Consider the following 13,439-nt stretch of genomic DNA (forward strand, 5'->3'; position numbering starts at 1 on the left):
CCGGACCTGTTGCTCTCACTTCCCAACAACATGTGGAGCTGGACGGACGACTTGGAAAAGTTTGGTTCTTGGATTGGATCAGCCGGTGTGAGGACTTACCACGGGATGTACGGTTCGGTTCTGGATATGGGATTTATTTAGACTCCACTTGTGTCTTTTCACAACTTTTTTTTTTTGGATAAACCCCAAGTCTGGACACATCTTTTGGAGACATCCTTCGGACTCCTCTAACCAATGAGCGCTGTGGGTGACCCGTCCAGTCTTCCACTTCTCCCCCTCTCTTCAGCACCGGTACCCCCTCACGCATGTGGCCCCTCTGCCACTGGACCGCTATGAGAGGAGCGGGCTCGCCGGTGCCGGTCACCATCCTCGGGGCTCTACTGCTGGTCATCGTGGACGTGAAGGCCAGCGGGGAGTACTGTCACGGGTGGCAGGACCCCACGGGGGTGTGGAAGGAAGGCTTCCAGTGCCCGGAGAAGATCGACGGCGAGGACTCCATCATCTGCTGCGGGAAGTGCGAGCTGCGGTACTGCTGCTCCAGCACCGACGCCAGGCTGGACCAGGGCAGCTGTGACAACGACCGGCAAGCCCAGCAGCCCGGGACCGAGGGCAAGGAGGACAAGGACTCTGGAGCAGGTACTGAGAGACAGATTTAAAGTTCAAGTTAAAATCAGGAATAAAAGTCTCACACTTTTCACAAAAATTAATAGAACTGTCACTTACTTTTAAACAACAAAACTCGGAATTTAAGCAAAAAAAAAAACAACTTAATGTAAGACAAAGATATCTTATAATTTGACATTTAAGATGAGACTCTGAAATAAATATATGTATTAGCTACTAGACAAGATAAGAAATGGTTATAAAAAAAACAATTATAATTAAATGCTTATAAAGACTAACATTTATTTGATACTAAACAGTTTCATTCATTCATTCATAAAGTGATAGATAACAAAGTACATTGTATTAACCCGGTTAAAAATCGTGAACATTTCACAATGATTGTAAATACACACGTCATAGGTGTGAAACATGTTGGTTTACATCGTGGTTATTTAAAAGTGTGTGTTTCATTAGATTCTGTTCCATCCACGTGATTAAAAGTAGTTTATCTACTTAGTGGTACGTTGTTTGATGGTGTCAATGGGTGTTGGAACATATCCCAGCTAGTAAGGGTGAGAGACACCCAAGATAAGGTCGAGAGCAAACAGCTGATTTTGTGGGAGGAAACCGGAGTACCAAGAGGAGACATACGGAGAACATCCATGCAGGAAAGATCCAGGGTCGATGGACTTGAACCCTGATGCTAACCGTCGTTGACTCTGCTAACTAACTAGTACAACTTAAAAACAAACTCCTTATCCTCAGCAATTGAACGTGAGACGACGGCTGCAACATTCTATTTTACCCTCTCCTAAAATGAGCAGCCGCCTCTCACTGATAACCAGTCAAACCTGATATGGTAACTTTCAGACTTATTACAGGATAGAGTTTCCTCTCATAAACAGGACACAGCATCAGAATGTCCCTGTAAAAGATCCGTCTGCTGGCGGGGCCTCTGCTGGCACCGACAGCTGCACGGGAGACAGCACACTCATCCAAAAACACAGTTAACTGCACGCACAAATGGCAAACTGTGTCTCGCTGCACTTTATAAATAGCAGTGTTTGTTCGTGCCTGTACAGTCGTAGAGAGAGTCGTGTCGCCGCGTCCCCACGGGGATCAGGTTTGGACTTGACCGGATCTTGGACAGTGTAGCTCAGCAGCAGCGTTGACAGCTCTGTTCATACTAAAACACAAATCATGTTATGTATCATTTGCAAGGATCCCCCCCTCACACACACTCACACACACTCTCACACACACACACACACACACACACACACACACCCGTCAACCCTCTTTGAGAGTACAGGTCACATGATGTTTAGAGTCAGACTCTTGACCTCGCTCACCCTCGTGTCTGCTTTTGTTAATTCTTCAACACTGGATCTGAGGAGAGAGTCTGACCCGAGGAAAAGGTTTTATTGCATCAGCTGGACAGATGGAGGGATGAGACCGTGGATCAAATCTGAAAGGATCACATGACCAGCATTCAAATTCAGAGCGGAGCGTCCTAACTTGTGATTCAAAGTTTATAATTTTGTTTCTTTTTCTGGACGAGTCCGGCCCGAATCTTTCACTAGATCATTGTCGAACTCCCTCTGAATATTCTCACACATCATAACTCGTATATCATAGCGGTCCAAAACCACAGCAACATTTAATAATCAATACATCAGAAATTGTATATATATATATATATATATATATATATATATATATATATATATATATATGTATATATATATATGTATTGATTATTAATGTGTTAATGTGTGAGATTGTGTTTTATTTTGAATAAATACCTGAGTGTCGATATCATGCGACTCCTGACACCAGCTTTGGACAAGTTTACTTAAAAAAAAACAAATAGTAAAAATGCGTAAAACTAAAACTCTATATGGAACCAACTTTTGCTGATTCAGCGCTAATGTTAGATTGTTTTTTCCCCCTGTTAAGCTATTTTATTTTCAATATATTTATCTAATCTGTAACTTAACCGGTGGATGGTGCAAAAAAACCCATTTGAGACCCCTTGACCCCTGAGCCACGTAGAGCGAGGACAGAGGTAAACACTTCAGACCTTCAACAGTTAAAGGAAAGACGACTTTTCTTAACAACATATTTAAAAAAAACATCATATAAGTCAGTTAACGACATCATTTCAAGCAAACATCTATTTGCAGAAGTATGCAAAAATCCTTTTATCGAAACATGCTTTGAATATTTTGAATATATTGTTGTCGTTTACTGACAATAAATAACTATTAAAACTCAACGATATCAATGAACGGGTCTATTTTCATACAGAAGGATTTTAATGAGCATTAAGTGCAGCTTTGTGGGAACAGTGTGAGTGTGAAGAAAGTGAATAAAAACTGCCTCATTCAAAAGCAAAACTGACTTTGATTTAACAGAAATATATTCCACAGTAGCCACGAGGAGTAATACCTTTACCTCACAAGTTTTTGAGTTACATGTACAACATAAAAAATGTTTTGAGGTCAGTTAGTACAACCAGACATAATACATCAAGTGAACTATCAATAGTCCTTAAAGCACGGCAATAGCAACTCTAGGGTCTATAGTCTGACACCACCACAACTAAACTAGCCTCAAGACTATCTCCTACGAAGGAGCAACAGACGGATGTAGAAACACTATTATTACCGATAGAAAACTTCGAGACCTGACCTGGTGGTGTCAGATACCGTGTTTACGAGGTGTCAGTTCCGTCTCTTGTACATTGAGTGTTTCTGATAAGAACACATGCTTGTTTTAAAAGCAGGCAGCACTTGTTTAACCTTTGTGACCCCTGAAAATGTCGCTGACGCTGCAGAAAACCCTGAGCCCATGCGAGAGGCGCCGTACTCTCCCAGGCAGGAAGCAAAACACCCATGTCTGGAAATGGAATCAACTCCCCTCGTATATTTGTAGCGCCGTTCAGTTCATCTTGAATTAAATTCATCCGTAGCGAGCGAGCCGAAAATAATCCACGTGCTTATGTTGCAGCTGTATGGGGAGCTGCGATGGACCCCAACACCGTAAATCAACATCAATCTGCTGGACCGGGTCCTGGGTCCGTGCGGGTTTGAGGGGTTAAACTTAATTTCCTAAAGGTTTTTATTCCTTCTGCTTTTTCGATGAAGTTCCGACGCTGTATCATCATCATATTTCAGACGAGGCAGGTCGTAAATCACACGATAAGATGCACAAAGATCTGCAGTGAACGATCAATGCGATGGACATGAGGCAACACATGGTCCGAGCGAACAGGAGAAAACCCGGAGGGAGTACCGGGGGGGGGGGGACAGGCTTAGTCACAGAGGCCGTGCCCAAAACAAGAGCTTGGAGGGGGTCTGCTGTTGTTGCAGCGCGGCTGCTACGGCTCAACTGCAGCAACAGGTGTGGACGACTGACGGAGAACAATGGTGGCGTAGAAGCTGTCATGTGACTGGAAAGTTACTCAAGAGAAATAAGGGGGGAGTGATGGGGGGGAGGATATGTTTTGCACTCGGCACCAGGGTCAATAGGAAGAGCTGGACAGATTCAGATCCAGGGGAGTATTGTTTAAAGAAAATTGGCAAAGAATATATTTTTTATTTTATTTTACAGACAAATGGTCCCCTAATTCTCGAGCCACGAAAATGGGTCAATTTTTTGATTAGGATCTTTAAATAACTGTAAGCTCAGAAATCCTGAAAAATTGTTCGCAAAGATACAGATAAAGATTGCTCAGATCTATGTGAAAGAACTGTAGAAAAAGAATCACAGTTGGGTATTCTTTTATTATAGGCAATAGGCAGGGAGCCCTAACAGTCTTAGGGTACAAAGAGACACACAACAGCAGCGAAAATTCTGAGGCGTTCTAGTAGAAGAACTCACATTTACCAGATCCTTAAAACTCTGCATTGGCTGCCAGTTTCTTTCAAGATCAATTTTAAAATTCTGGTTCTTACTTTCAGATCTATTCATGGTCAGACTCCTCCTTACATCAGTGATCTGATCCAGCATTACACCCCAGCTCGGGCTCTGAAGTCTGTGGATCATAATCTACTGATGGTTCCTGAACACTCTTCCAGACCAGAGGAAAGATTCCATGTATTTTTGTTATATATATCAAGAGAAGGAGCAGCATACATCAAGTCTATGGACTTGATTGACATTTTCTCACGACTATAACGCAGAGAAGATGAGAGAGTCGCTCAAGTTGACAGAAGATCTGCACTGAAAGCACAGAGAAAGTAACACCGTCAGGGGTTCATAGGAATAACTAATCCTTGTGTAGAGTAGAAGGGAGAGGGGGGATGGAGGGGGGCTTTTCTGCTTCTGTTACATGTGTTGCCATAACAGACTTTTCAAAAGAGTTCCTGTTAAAACCTGTTTATTAGACGCCGTGTAGCTTTGGGCCGCATAAGCCCATGAAGTTGACACCGTTTCCTGTGAAAGAGAAATGGTCCGAGTGTGTCTCAAGTCATGCTTCTCAAGATCTTCAGGGCACTTTAAAAATAACCTAGATGGATTAATAACTAATATCTCTTGAAGGAGCTACACTTTCGAATCTTAAAAAGCCAAATCTGGTTGGCATGCTTTGATTGTTGGCAGAGCCGCTCAGCCTGGAAAATGACTTCAGTGCGTGGACGCAATGGAAGCCAGCAGGTCAACGCAGTTGTCGGCTATTGTAGCGTCGAGTTGTGAATCTGGGAACACCTCGGCAGTGACCTCATCTGTTGGATGCCGCTAGCGTCTTTTGGACTTTGGGCACGCAAATGAGGGAAAGTTGCAGTTGGGGACTTTTCAAAGCTTTCTTTACAGCATACATACCATCATCGCTGCCATTGATTAAACCAAACCAGTGCCAGACGGTTTCAGGGATGAGCGGCAGGTGTTTGGCAAGGAATCTGTTGATACTGTTGACAAACCAAATACTTAAATGTTCGGCTAGTTTATACACAAAATAGACAACTCTCCATCTGCTTCCTGAAGTTCTAATTGAAGGGATATTTTCGGATTAATCTGTTCCTTTTTAGACTTTTTAGGCAAAAATGTTTGTTCATTTTAATGAAGCGACTGGAGCTCAGTTGTCTTCGTCTACATCTTTGTCCAAAAAGACACTTAAAACACCCAAATACCTCCATACTGCTCGTCTGTAATGTCCATCTTGTATTGAAGCTTTGCCTTTAAGATTGTTTTAAGATTCCAGTGTAAATCATGCACACTGACACATGCAATGTGTTAGAATGAGGAAGGACTTGCTGCTGGAGCCTCTGCTACAAATAAACTCAAAATATAGAATTATTTAAGCATGTCAAGTAGAAAATGACTGAAATTTTTAATTTTGAGCGATTTGTAACTTTTATCTTCACGTTGTGACATATGTTAAAAAAGGCATTCAAAAGCTTAAGATATTCCTGGTTACCCTGACGTGTATCGAAATCCGATAGTAGTCATCCTCAGTTTGTGTCCATGAGTGTTCACTTCTCCTTTAGTCCACAATCATTAGTTACACCTTCAGACTACAGATGTAGGAGCATCATGAAAACAAAAAAGTTAGGTGGCATTTTAAGCAGTGGAAAAGTAAAAAAAAAAAGGGTAGAGAAGTCTTGGAAATATTGTGAGAGGGAAAGCTGGAGATGTCAGTTAACTTGTAAATCCCTCAAGTATTGTCTGTATTTGTGTCTTGGTGCCAACTTTTACGATCAGTTTATGATCAGAGAGTTTGTAACACGTTGGATGGAGAAGTTTAATGTTGTATCCTCTTTGGTTTTGTACAGACTATAGTCTACATAAGTCTTATGTGGCTTGTTCCACACAGTTCATGGTTGTAGTTTTTAAGACTCTTTTGAAGATGAAGGTTGCAGTCCTGGCTGGTATGTGAGGATGTTTGATGATACATGGTGATGATTGTGACCATAAAAGAATAGAAGGTTCAAAAAGTTCTGTTACTGTTGGAGCTTGACGTAAGAGATGTTGGAAACTATAAACTAGTTAATAGCTTTACCTTTAAAGCCGTGTATACATGATGTATGTAACTTCCTGTGCTGCTCAGAGGAGAACACGCCAGGCCTGGACGACCATGAGCCCCGAGAGCAGTTCTTTTTCCAAGGGAAGGTTCCCCGGCTTAAGAACATCAACCTTGCAAACAAGCGCATGTCTGCAGGGTCGAGGGGGCTATGGGCACAGCAGGGTGCCAAGGATTAAAACAGATCAAAACAAAGTTAATAACCGCTAATGAGAGTCCAAGGACCCCCAGGGACACGAACTCCCGAGTCTCTCTGCTCAGGTCCAAACACCACATGGCTTTTTGTTTCTCCGTCTCTGCCAATCTGTTCTCACATGCCGGAGCTCAGAGGCCAAACTTCAGCTGATTCTTTGATCTTGTTCAAGCTTTTTAGTCAAAGCAACATGACTGATGTACTTTCTTCGGCTCTTCGCTGCCTCCCTCAGGCAGGGAGTGTATTAAGAGCAGGTTTAACACAAAGGCAAGAATAAACAGGGGTTCATTATCGATCCAAACATCACATGCAACGTCGGTATTTCCTGGTCCCGGTCTGTCTAGGTGACTACCTCGACATAGCAGATTATGATCGTCTGTAATGTGGGTTGAAGGAAAGATTGTAGATTACAGGGAACGATGACATTGTCCAGCAGGTCACGTAATGTACTGTTGTGATGGGCGCCAAACAAAAGACAATCATTACGAGACGACAAAGAAAAGATCAAATTGATTGTTATTACCTCTGCCAAGGTGATTCTCTGATAGTCTTCACTTAGTCTGTTACCAAAAAATAGCCAAAAAAAATCCAGGAAATGCTAATGGTGGGCTTCTGGTTACCATCTGGATCCACAATTCTCTTAAAGTTTCTTCACTATCCGTGGTGCAGTTCTCTCCCATTAAGCTCATTGCAATCAAGGATTTTTCAAATGCTAAAAAAGGCTTTGGATTAAGTAGATCAAATCAATCGTTGATGTTTGGTAAATACTAGTTACTGACAGGTCTTCTCTCCCTCTAGTGCCCATCTATGTGCCGTTCCTGATCGTGGGCTCCGTCTTCGTCGCCTTCATCCTGGTCGGCTCCGTGATCGCCATGTGCTGCTGCCGCTGCCTCCGGCCCAAACCGGAACTGTCGTCGTCGCCCGGGGCGACGGGCAGCGGACCCGGCAGCGGCCGTCTGCTCGAGACCATCCCCATGATGGCGAGCACCTCCCGAGGCTCCTCGTCGCGCCAGTCCAGCACCGCCACGTCCTCCAGCTCCTCGGCGCCTCCGTCCGCCCCCCGGCCCGGACCCCCTCCCATGATGCGGACCCAGGCCTCCTGCTGCCTCCCCCCCGACGCCAGCGTCTTCGTCAACATGCCCACCAACTTCTCCGTGCTCAACTGCCAGCAGGCCACTCAGATCATGCCTCACCAGGGACAGTTCCTGCACCCGCAGTACATCGGCTACGCCCACCCGGTCGCCGCCACCCCGGCCTTTTTGGACCCTCAGGGTGTGTATAGACCCCTTCAGTCCCCCTGCCCTCCGCCCAATGTAGGTCCGTGCAGCGTCACGAGTGACCAGAAATACCCACCAGTGACAGTGTGATGAATGCCTGGACTCGGCGGCGAAGCTTCGCCCGTGAGGGCTAACAAGGGGGCAGCAGTGAGACTCACACGAACTCTGATCTGTGTTGTGATGTTAAAATCTGCATTAACGGAAGCGACTCGAGTCTATTCTCGCCCAGAAAAATCCCCCCCACCCCCCCAAAAAAAAGTTTTTCCATCAACAATAACCAGTCGTGTGTCTGTCGGCAGCTACTCTCCATCTTCACCTCCTACCAAAACAAAATGTTCAGAATAAAATACCGAACCCGAGGCTGCAAATCACCCTCACGGCTGCGTCGACATCCTCAACAGTCCCAGGTCTGTTCAAGGCGGTCAGATCCCACGCGAGAATAAGCAGCGCTCCTTTAAAGGAGGGAGATTGATGCGAGAGAAAACGCTCAAATATTGACTGATTTCTTTTTTTCAAAAACAAACTGATCTGTGGGTTTATGTGAGCGGAGTTGAGTGACAGCTGGAGTGGACACTGGTCAGGACCACAGGCCGCGTTCGTACGCCTGCACTTGAGAATAATTGCGTGAGCGAGAGTGTGCGAGAGGCGTGTGAGCGGAAGGGGTTTGATGGCGAAAGCAGCTGCTGTGATTCGAAAAGCAGTCCAAGTCTCCCTGAAGACCGAACCAGAACCTGCGTCCTTTCCCCCCTTAAAATATAAGAGGTTTTATGCAAGTGTCAGGAACACACGGCCAATATTACTGCGGTGTTACTACGACGAACCAACACAAGTTCACTCATAAATGTTACGCAGAAGTGATGCCACTTAAACAGATGTCGATTCAAGCTTCTGACGACTCGTCATCTTCACACCGACATCAGATCTGAACTAAGAACAAGTAAAAGAGAAGAGGAATGTTTTTCCCGGTCACAGACTGGTTCGGTAACTCAGTAACATTCTGCTTCAGGAATTTTTTGCTCCACTGAACATGGGTCGTGGGATGTCCAGGAGAGATGGAAGTTGTGTGCGAGTGTGTGTGAGGAAGTGTGTATCATCCAAGCCAAAAGTGTGTCCAGATGCAACTGTTGTGTTAAAAAAATAAACAAAAAACATCAGTGACGATGGTGGAAATATCGAAGTGGAGATTGTTTTTGTCTAAACATCTGGTTATTGGAAGTTAAATTAAATCAAATTAAATCATGTCTGTTTTTTTTAGTGGATAAAACACAAAACTAGTCAAGAAATATTGTTCATTATGTTTGACGATATTTAATCATTGAAACTTTACTTCAAGAGGGTTAAATGATGATCCTAAAATATACGTCAATGTTAAGATATGACCTTAAATAGATGATTATTATTACAAGAACGGATGTATTTAATACTAAATAATGTAATGGTACATTCAAGAAAATGTTTGGGAAGAAGGAATATTTTAAATAATTAAATATTAAATGATGTAGATAAATGTTAATAAAGAAAAAGAGCACCTAATATGAGTAAATGTTTAAGGATTAGATATTCAGAGGAATCTCAAATTAAAAGAGGTTTGTAAACTATACACAAATATATCTGTTTTTTATTATGTTTGAAGATATTTATCAGATATATTCCTTACTTTTCCATTTGGAGATCATACCATGTGAAGTAGGAATCATGTGTTTAAAAAACAAAGTCGTCCAAAGGGTACAAAAGCACATTTCTTTCCAAAAGACAAAAGAATGCGAAAGAAAATATGTTACATCACAGGTCCTGATGAGGGACCGACAGTTTCTGATTGCATCAGCACTTCTCGGTGATGTCATTAGTTTAATTGAAATCAGCTTCAGAATTCCTGAATCACGGCGTCCATTGCTCCGCTGACGATTACTTTACTGGATCAAGAAAGGTTTGATTTGAAGCTCATCTCTGTGTTTCCAGAGCCTGGTTTTGGATCAGACTTCTTTAGTTTTCAAGTGTGGACTCACAATTATTTTTACAATACTATCAAAACAAATGGTGGTCTGGGCTGGAACCACAGTGAACTGCTTCAACGCTATCATAACAACAATGAAAAGATGTTTGATGAAAAATAAAATATAAAAATATAAGATCTCATTCAACCATTGTGTTATCTCAGGGACCAGTATTCCAGAAAACAAATGTGTTTGAGGTATCCCTTGTGTTGTCTCAGGGTCAAGGTGAACGACCTCCCTGTCTTCCAGAAATACATAAGCAGTGGTGGAGGTCGTTCATCTTGACCCAGAGATGAGACAAGGGTTAATAAATCATTAATATAAATAATAAAACAGCATTTGTAAACATGAATTCCCTGAATATATATAATGACAGATTTCTTCTCAAACTAAGTTTCAGTGAGAAAACTGCATTAAACAAAAGAAAAACACTGAGCGAGCACAGACTTCGCTTCAAAATCAATGAAATAATTTCCATTATAGAAAAAACATACATTCATATTCTTTGAGTTTTGTCACCAGTGACGTGATTCTTAATAGTTCAGATGTTCTTTCTCATCTATTTTTAGGTAGCAACCAGTTTAGCCATTTATTTTCAGCCCTCGTAGGTCGTTAACATTTTTGTTGCTTGTGTTTGTCGGTCTGGAAGATCAACACAATTATACACTTAAAGTGCAACTAATGTGAAAACCCAACTCACATGTTTCAGATGTTGAATCTTCCTCTCCAAGATGCAGTAAGTCCCTCATCATGACCATGTTTTCAACTTATTACTTTATAAAGTTCTAACATTTCAGTGAACGAGAGGTTACGAGATCAAAGATCGCCCTGCTTTTCTTTGTACACATCCCTTGGAGGCTGAGATTTCTGGGATTGATGACATGTGGTGACAAACCTTGATGCTTGACCAATCACAGCAGTGTGGGCGTCATTATGGCAAACTTTATTTTAACTTGAGAAAAAGTTTCAGGGGGCGGGGCTTAAGGACCTTTTCTAATGTAAATATTTCAATGAAAAGAGTTTTGTACAAACAGACACATACTGATGATACAATAGAGGTTAAGACACACTTAAATCAACACATTAGTTGAACTTTAAATATTTGATATATGTCATATGAAGATCAAAACTGGTTCATGTTTGCTTTGCAGTTTACTGAAGATTATTATTATTCATAGTCGGCAGTAGGGGTTAAAGTTTATCCTGGTTTTTCCAACTGTTCCCGTCATGGTCCTGGTCTTAAGGAGCTCCCGCCCCGGCTTGAATGAGGTCTAGTTTAGCTGAACCACCTGGATGCTATAGGAGTGTGTAGGGTGGGTGTACAAGGGTGTCATTAAACATCAAGATCTTTTAAATAATATCCATGAAAAATAAGTATAAAAAGAAAGTATTTTTGATAAAAACAAAATTGAAACAAGTCACACAAACTTAAACTCCATACAAGGTTTAAGCAAGAAGCTGCCATTTTGTTTCAACTGAATCCAATACAGACTTATTATCGACACGTGTTTTTAAGTTGGATGTTTCAGTTTTATCCGTTAAAGCTAAATACACTAAGATTTTAGGTCCATGTTGCCCGTAGAAGCATCACAGACACATGTAGGGAAGTGTGTGATAAATGAGTCTGCAGATTGATAATCCTCACACACACCCTTAAGCTCTGAGAAAGGCGAATCCCACTCATTCACAGACAGCTGTGCCACCCACCGCGGACAGAAAACCCTCAGCATCAGCCGCCGCACAACCATAAACCACAACAACGTGCAGCGTGAAAGCGTGACGAAGACTCTTAAGCCCGCAGAGGAGCACTTCCTGGCAGCTCTTCCCGAGGCCCGGCCGGGGAGGAAGCGCCGGGGGGCAGGTCTTCCGGGAGGAGCTGAAACCATGATGGACTCACTCGCCATGTTACCGAGCAGCTGCTGGTTCTCTCAGCCAGGTGGACAGAAGATACCTGCTCTTCACGACCCTCAAGCCACATTTTTTTTTTTTTTTTTTTTTAGACAAACCTATTGAGAGCGACTCAACTCACTTTCTGCCTCTTACAGTGAAGACAGCGAGCCGTGGATTGATTCAATTTAATGATTAGGACCGGGATAGACGCGCGTTCATCCTCCCTCGCTCTCGCATTCCTCAACATGGAGACACAGACAACAAGACGCTACATTCAGAACCAGAGAGTCCAGAGAAGCACACAAGAGAGAGTCTATCTTGTCCAGGAGTTAAGTCAGGTGTCGCTCTCGAGGACAAACAAAAACGCTAATGAACGGAGGAAACGGGATCGATGACCACTTTTAATAGTTTAAAAAAAATAGTGCGTAAAATGTGGTTGAGGAAGTGCCGAGTCAGCCGACGACACCAGACGGGGGGTTACAACGGGGTCGAGGATGAGCAGCGGACGAGGCGGTCGACAGATGCAGAGATAGACGATAAGAAACGAGGGGGGAAGCAGGTCCCAGTGGGGCCCCGGGACCATCATCGGGGGGGCGGGGGTCCGGTCACAAGGAGCTCCATGTTGAGGTCGAGTGACGCGCCTCCGTCGACACGTATGGACCGGTACACACATGCATACTAACACCGGAGCACCACTGCGTGCACACGTACATGCACAGGCCGACACACACGCACACACACACTCACTCTCTCTCACACACACACAGTAGCACGATGACCCCGGCTCGGGAGTATACGGGTATGAGCGGCAGTCTCTGAGTTCGACTCGTCATGCCTGTGCGTGATTGCTCATGCCTGTGCAGCTCTCGTGGAGACGGTTTAATCCAGTCTGGTCCCTTTTGTCTTTAAAGTTCTACTTGACCAGCCGCGGCTTCCTCGTCTGGGCCGGTTGCGGGTCAGAGGTCCAGTAAGGCCACAGCGGGGAGGAGAGCGGGCGGTGGGGTTTGGGGGGGGTTACACGCTCTCTCACCCTGAGGACGTCCGATGAGTCCGTCCCCGCTGGGGTTAGAGGCTGGGCCGCTGCTGGCGAGTGGTGTCGTAGGATCGGACTACCTGGGACTGGGACACCACCCCGTGCTCCTCCTGAGAGAAGGCGTAGCCGTCTGCGGAAACACAAGTTCATCTCGTCACTCGGGACAGGAAGTACGTTTATTCTCGTTTCTCATGAAGGCAGCGTGAGCAGGAAGACGCTGAGACACTTCATCCGTGCTCTGATGACAAGCCTGGGAAATGGATGTCAAGCGTTGGAGCAAGACTTTGTCCAACAATATTTTAGAAAGTAAAACTATATTTTTTATCCACTTTTATCTCATTTTGTGTACCTGTATTTATTTAACCACACAAAATAAATTAAACAACCCATTTATTCCCCTTATTTGATCCAAGTGACGTTGATT

The 13,439-nt window shown here is 43.7% G+C and overlaps 2 protein-coding genes across 7 annotated transcripts in view; one reads left to right on the forward strand and one right to left on the reverse strand.

Moving 5' to 3' along the window:
- The first annotated feature begins 32 nt into the window (after nt 1-32).
- shisa2b (shisa family member 2b) lies at nt 33-9,250 on the forward strand. The gene is made up of 2 exons (XM_087788894.1): nt 33-636; nt 7,620-9,250. The coding sequence occupies exons 1-2, from the start codon at nt 306-308 to the stop codon at nt 8,186-8,188; spliced, it is 900 nt and encodes a 299-aa protein (XP_087645020.1). The 5' UTR covers nt 33-305; the 3' UTR covers nt 8,189-9,250.
- A 2,903-nt stretch (nt 9,251-12,153) lies between these two features.
- The window catches only part of atp8a2 (ATPase phospholipid transporting 8A2), a 54,712-nt gene continuing 53,426 nt past the window's right edge, over nt 12,154-13,439 (reverse strand). For all 6 annotated transcript variants that reach the window (XM_087788900.1, XM_087788897.1, XM_087788895.1 and 3 more), the window contains one exon: nt 12,154-13,145. In XM_087788900.1, the coding sequence (XP_087645026.1) occupies nt 13,048-13,145 (98 nt within the window). In that variant the 3' untranslated portion in view covers nt 12,154-13,047. The remainder of the gene's footprint in view (nt 13,146-13,439) is intronic.

This window comes from Callionymus lyra, chromosome 4 (assembly GCF_982586985.1).
Source record: "Callionymus lyra chromosome 4, fCalLyr1.hap1.1, whole genome shotgun sequence".
Classification (NCBI taxonomy): Eukaryota; Metazoa; Chordata; class Actinopteri; order Syngnathiformes; family Callionymidae; genus Callionymus; species Callionymus lyra.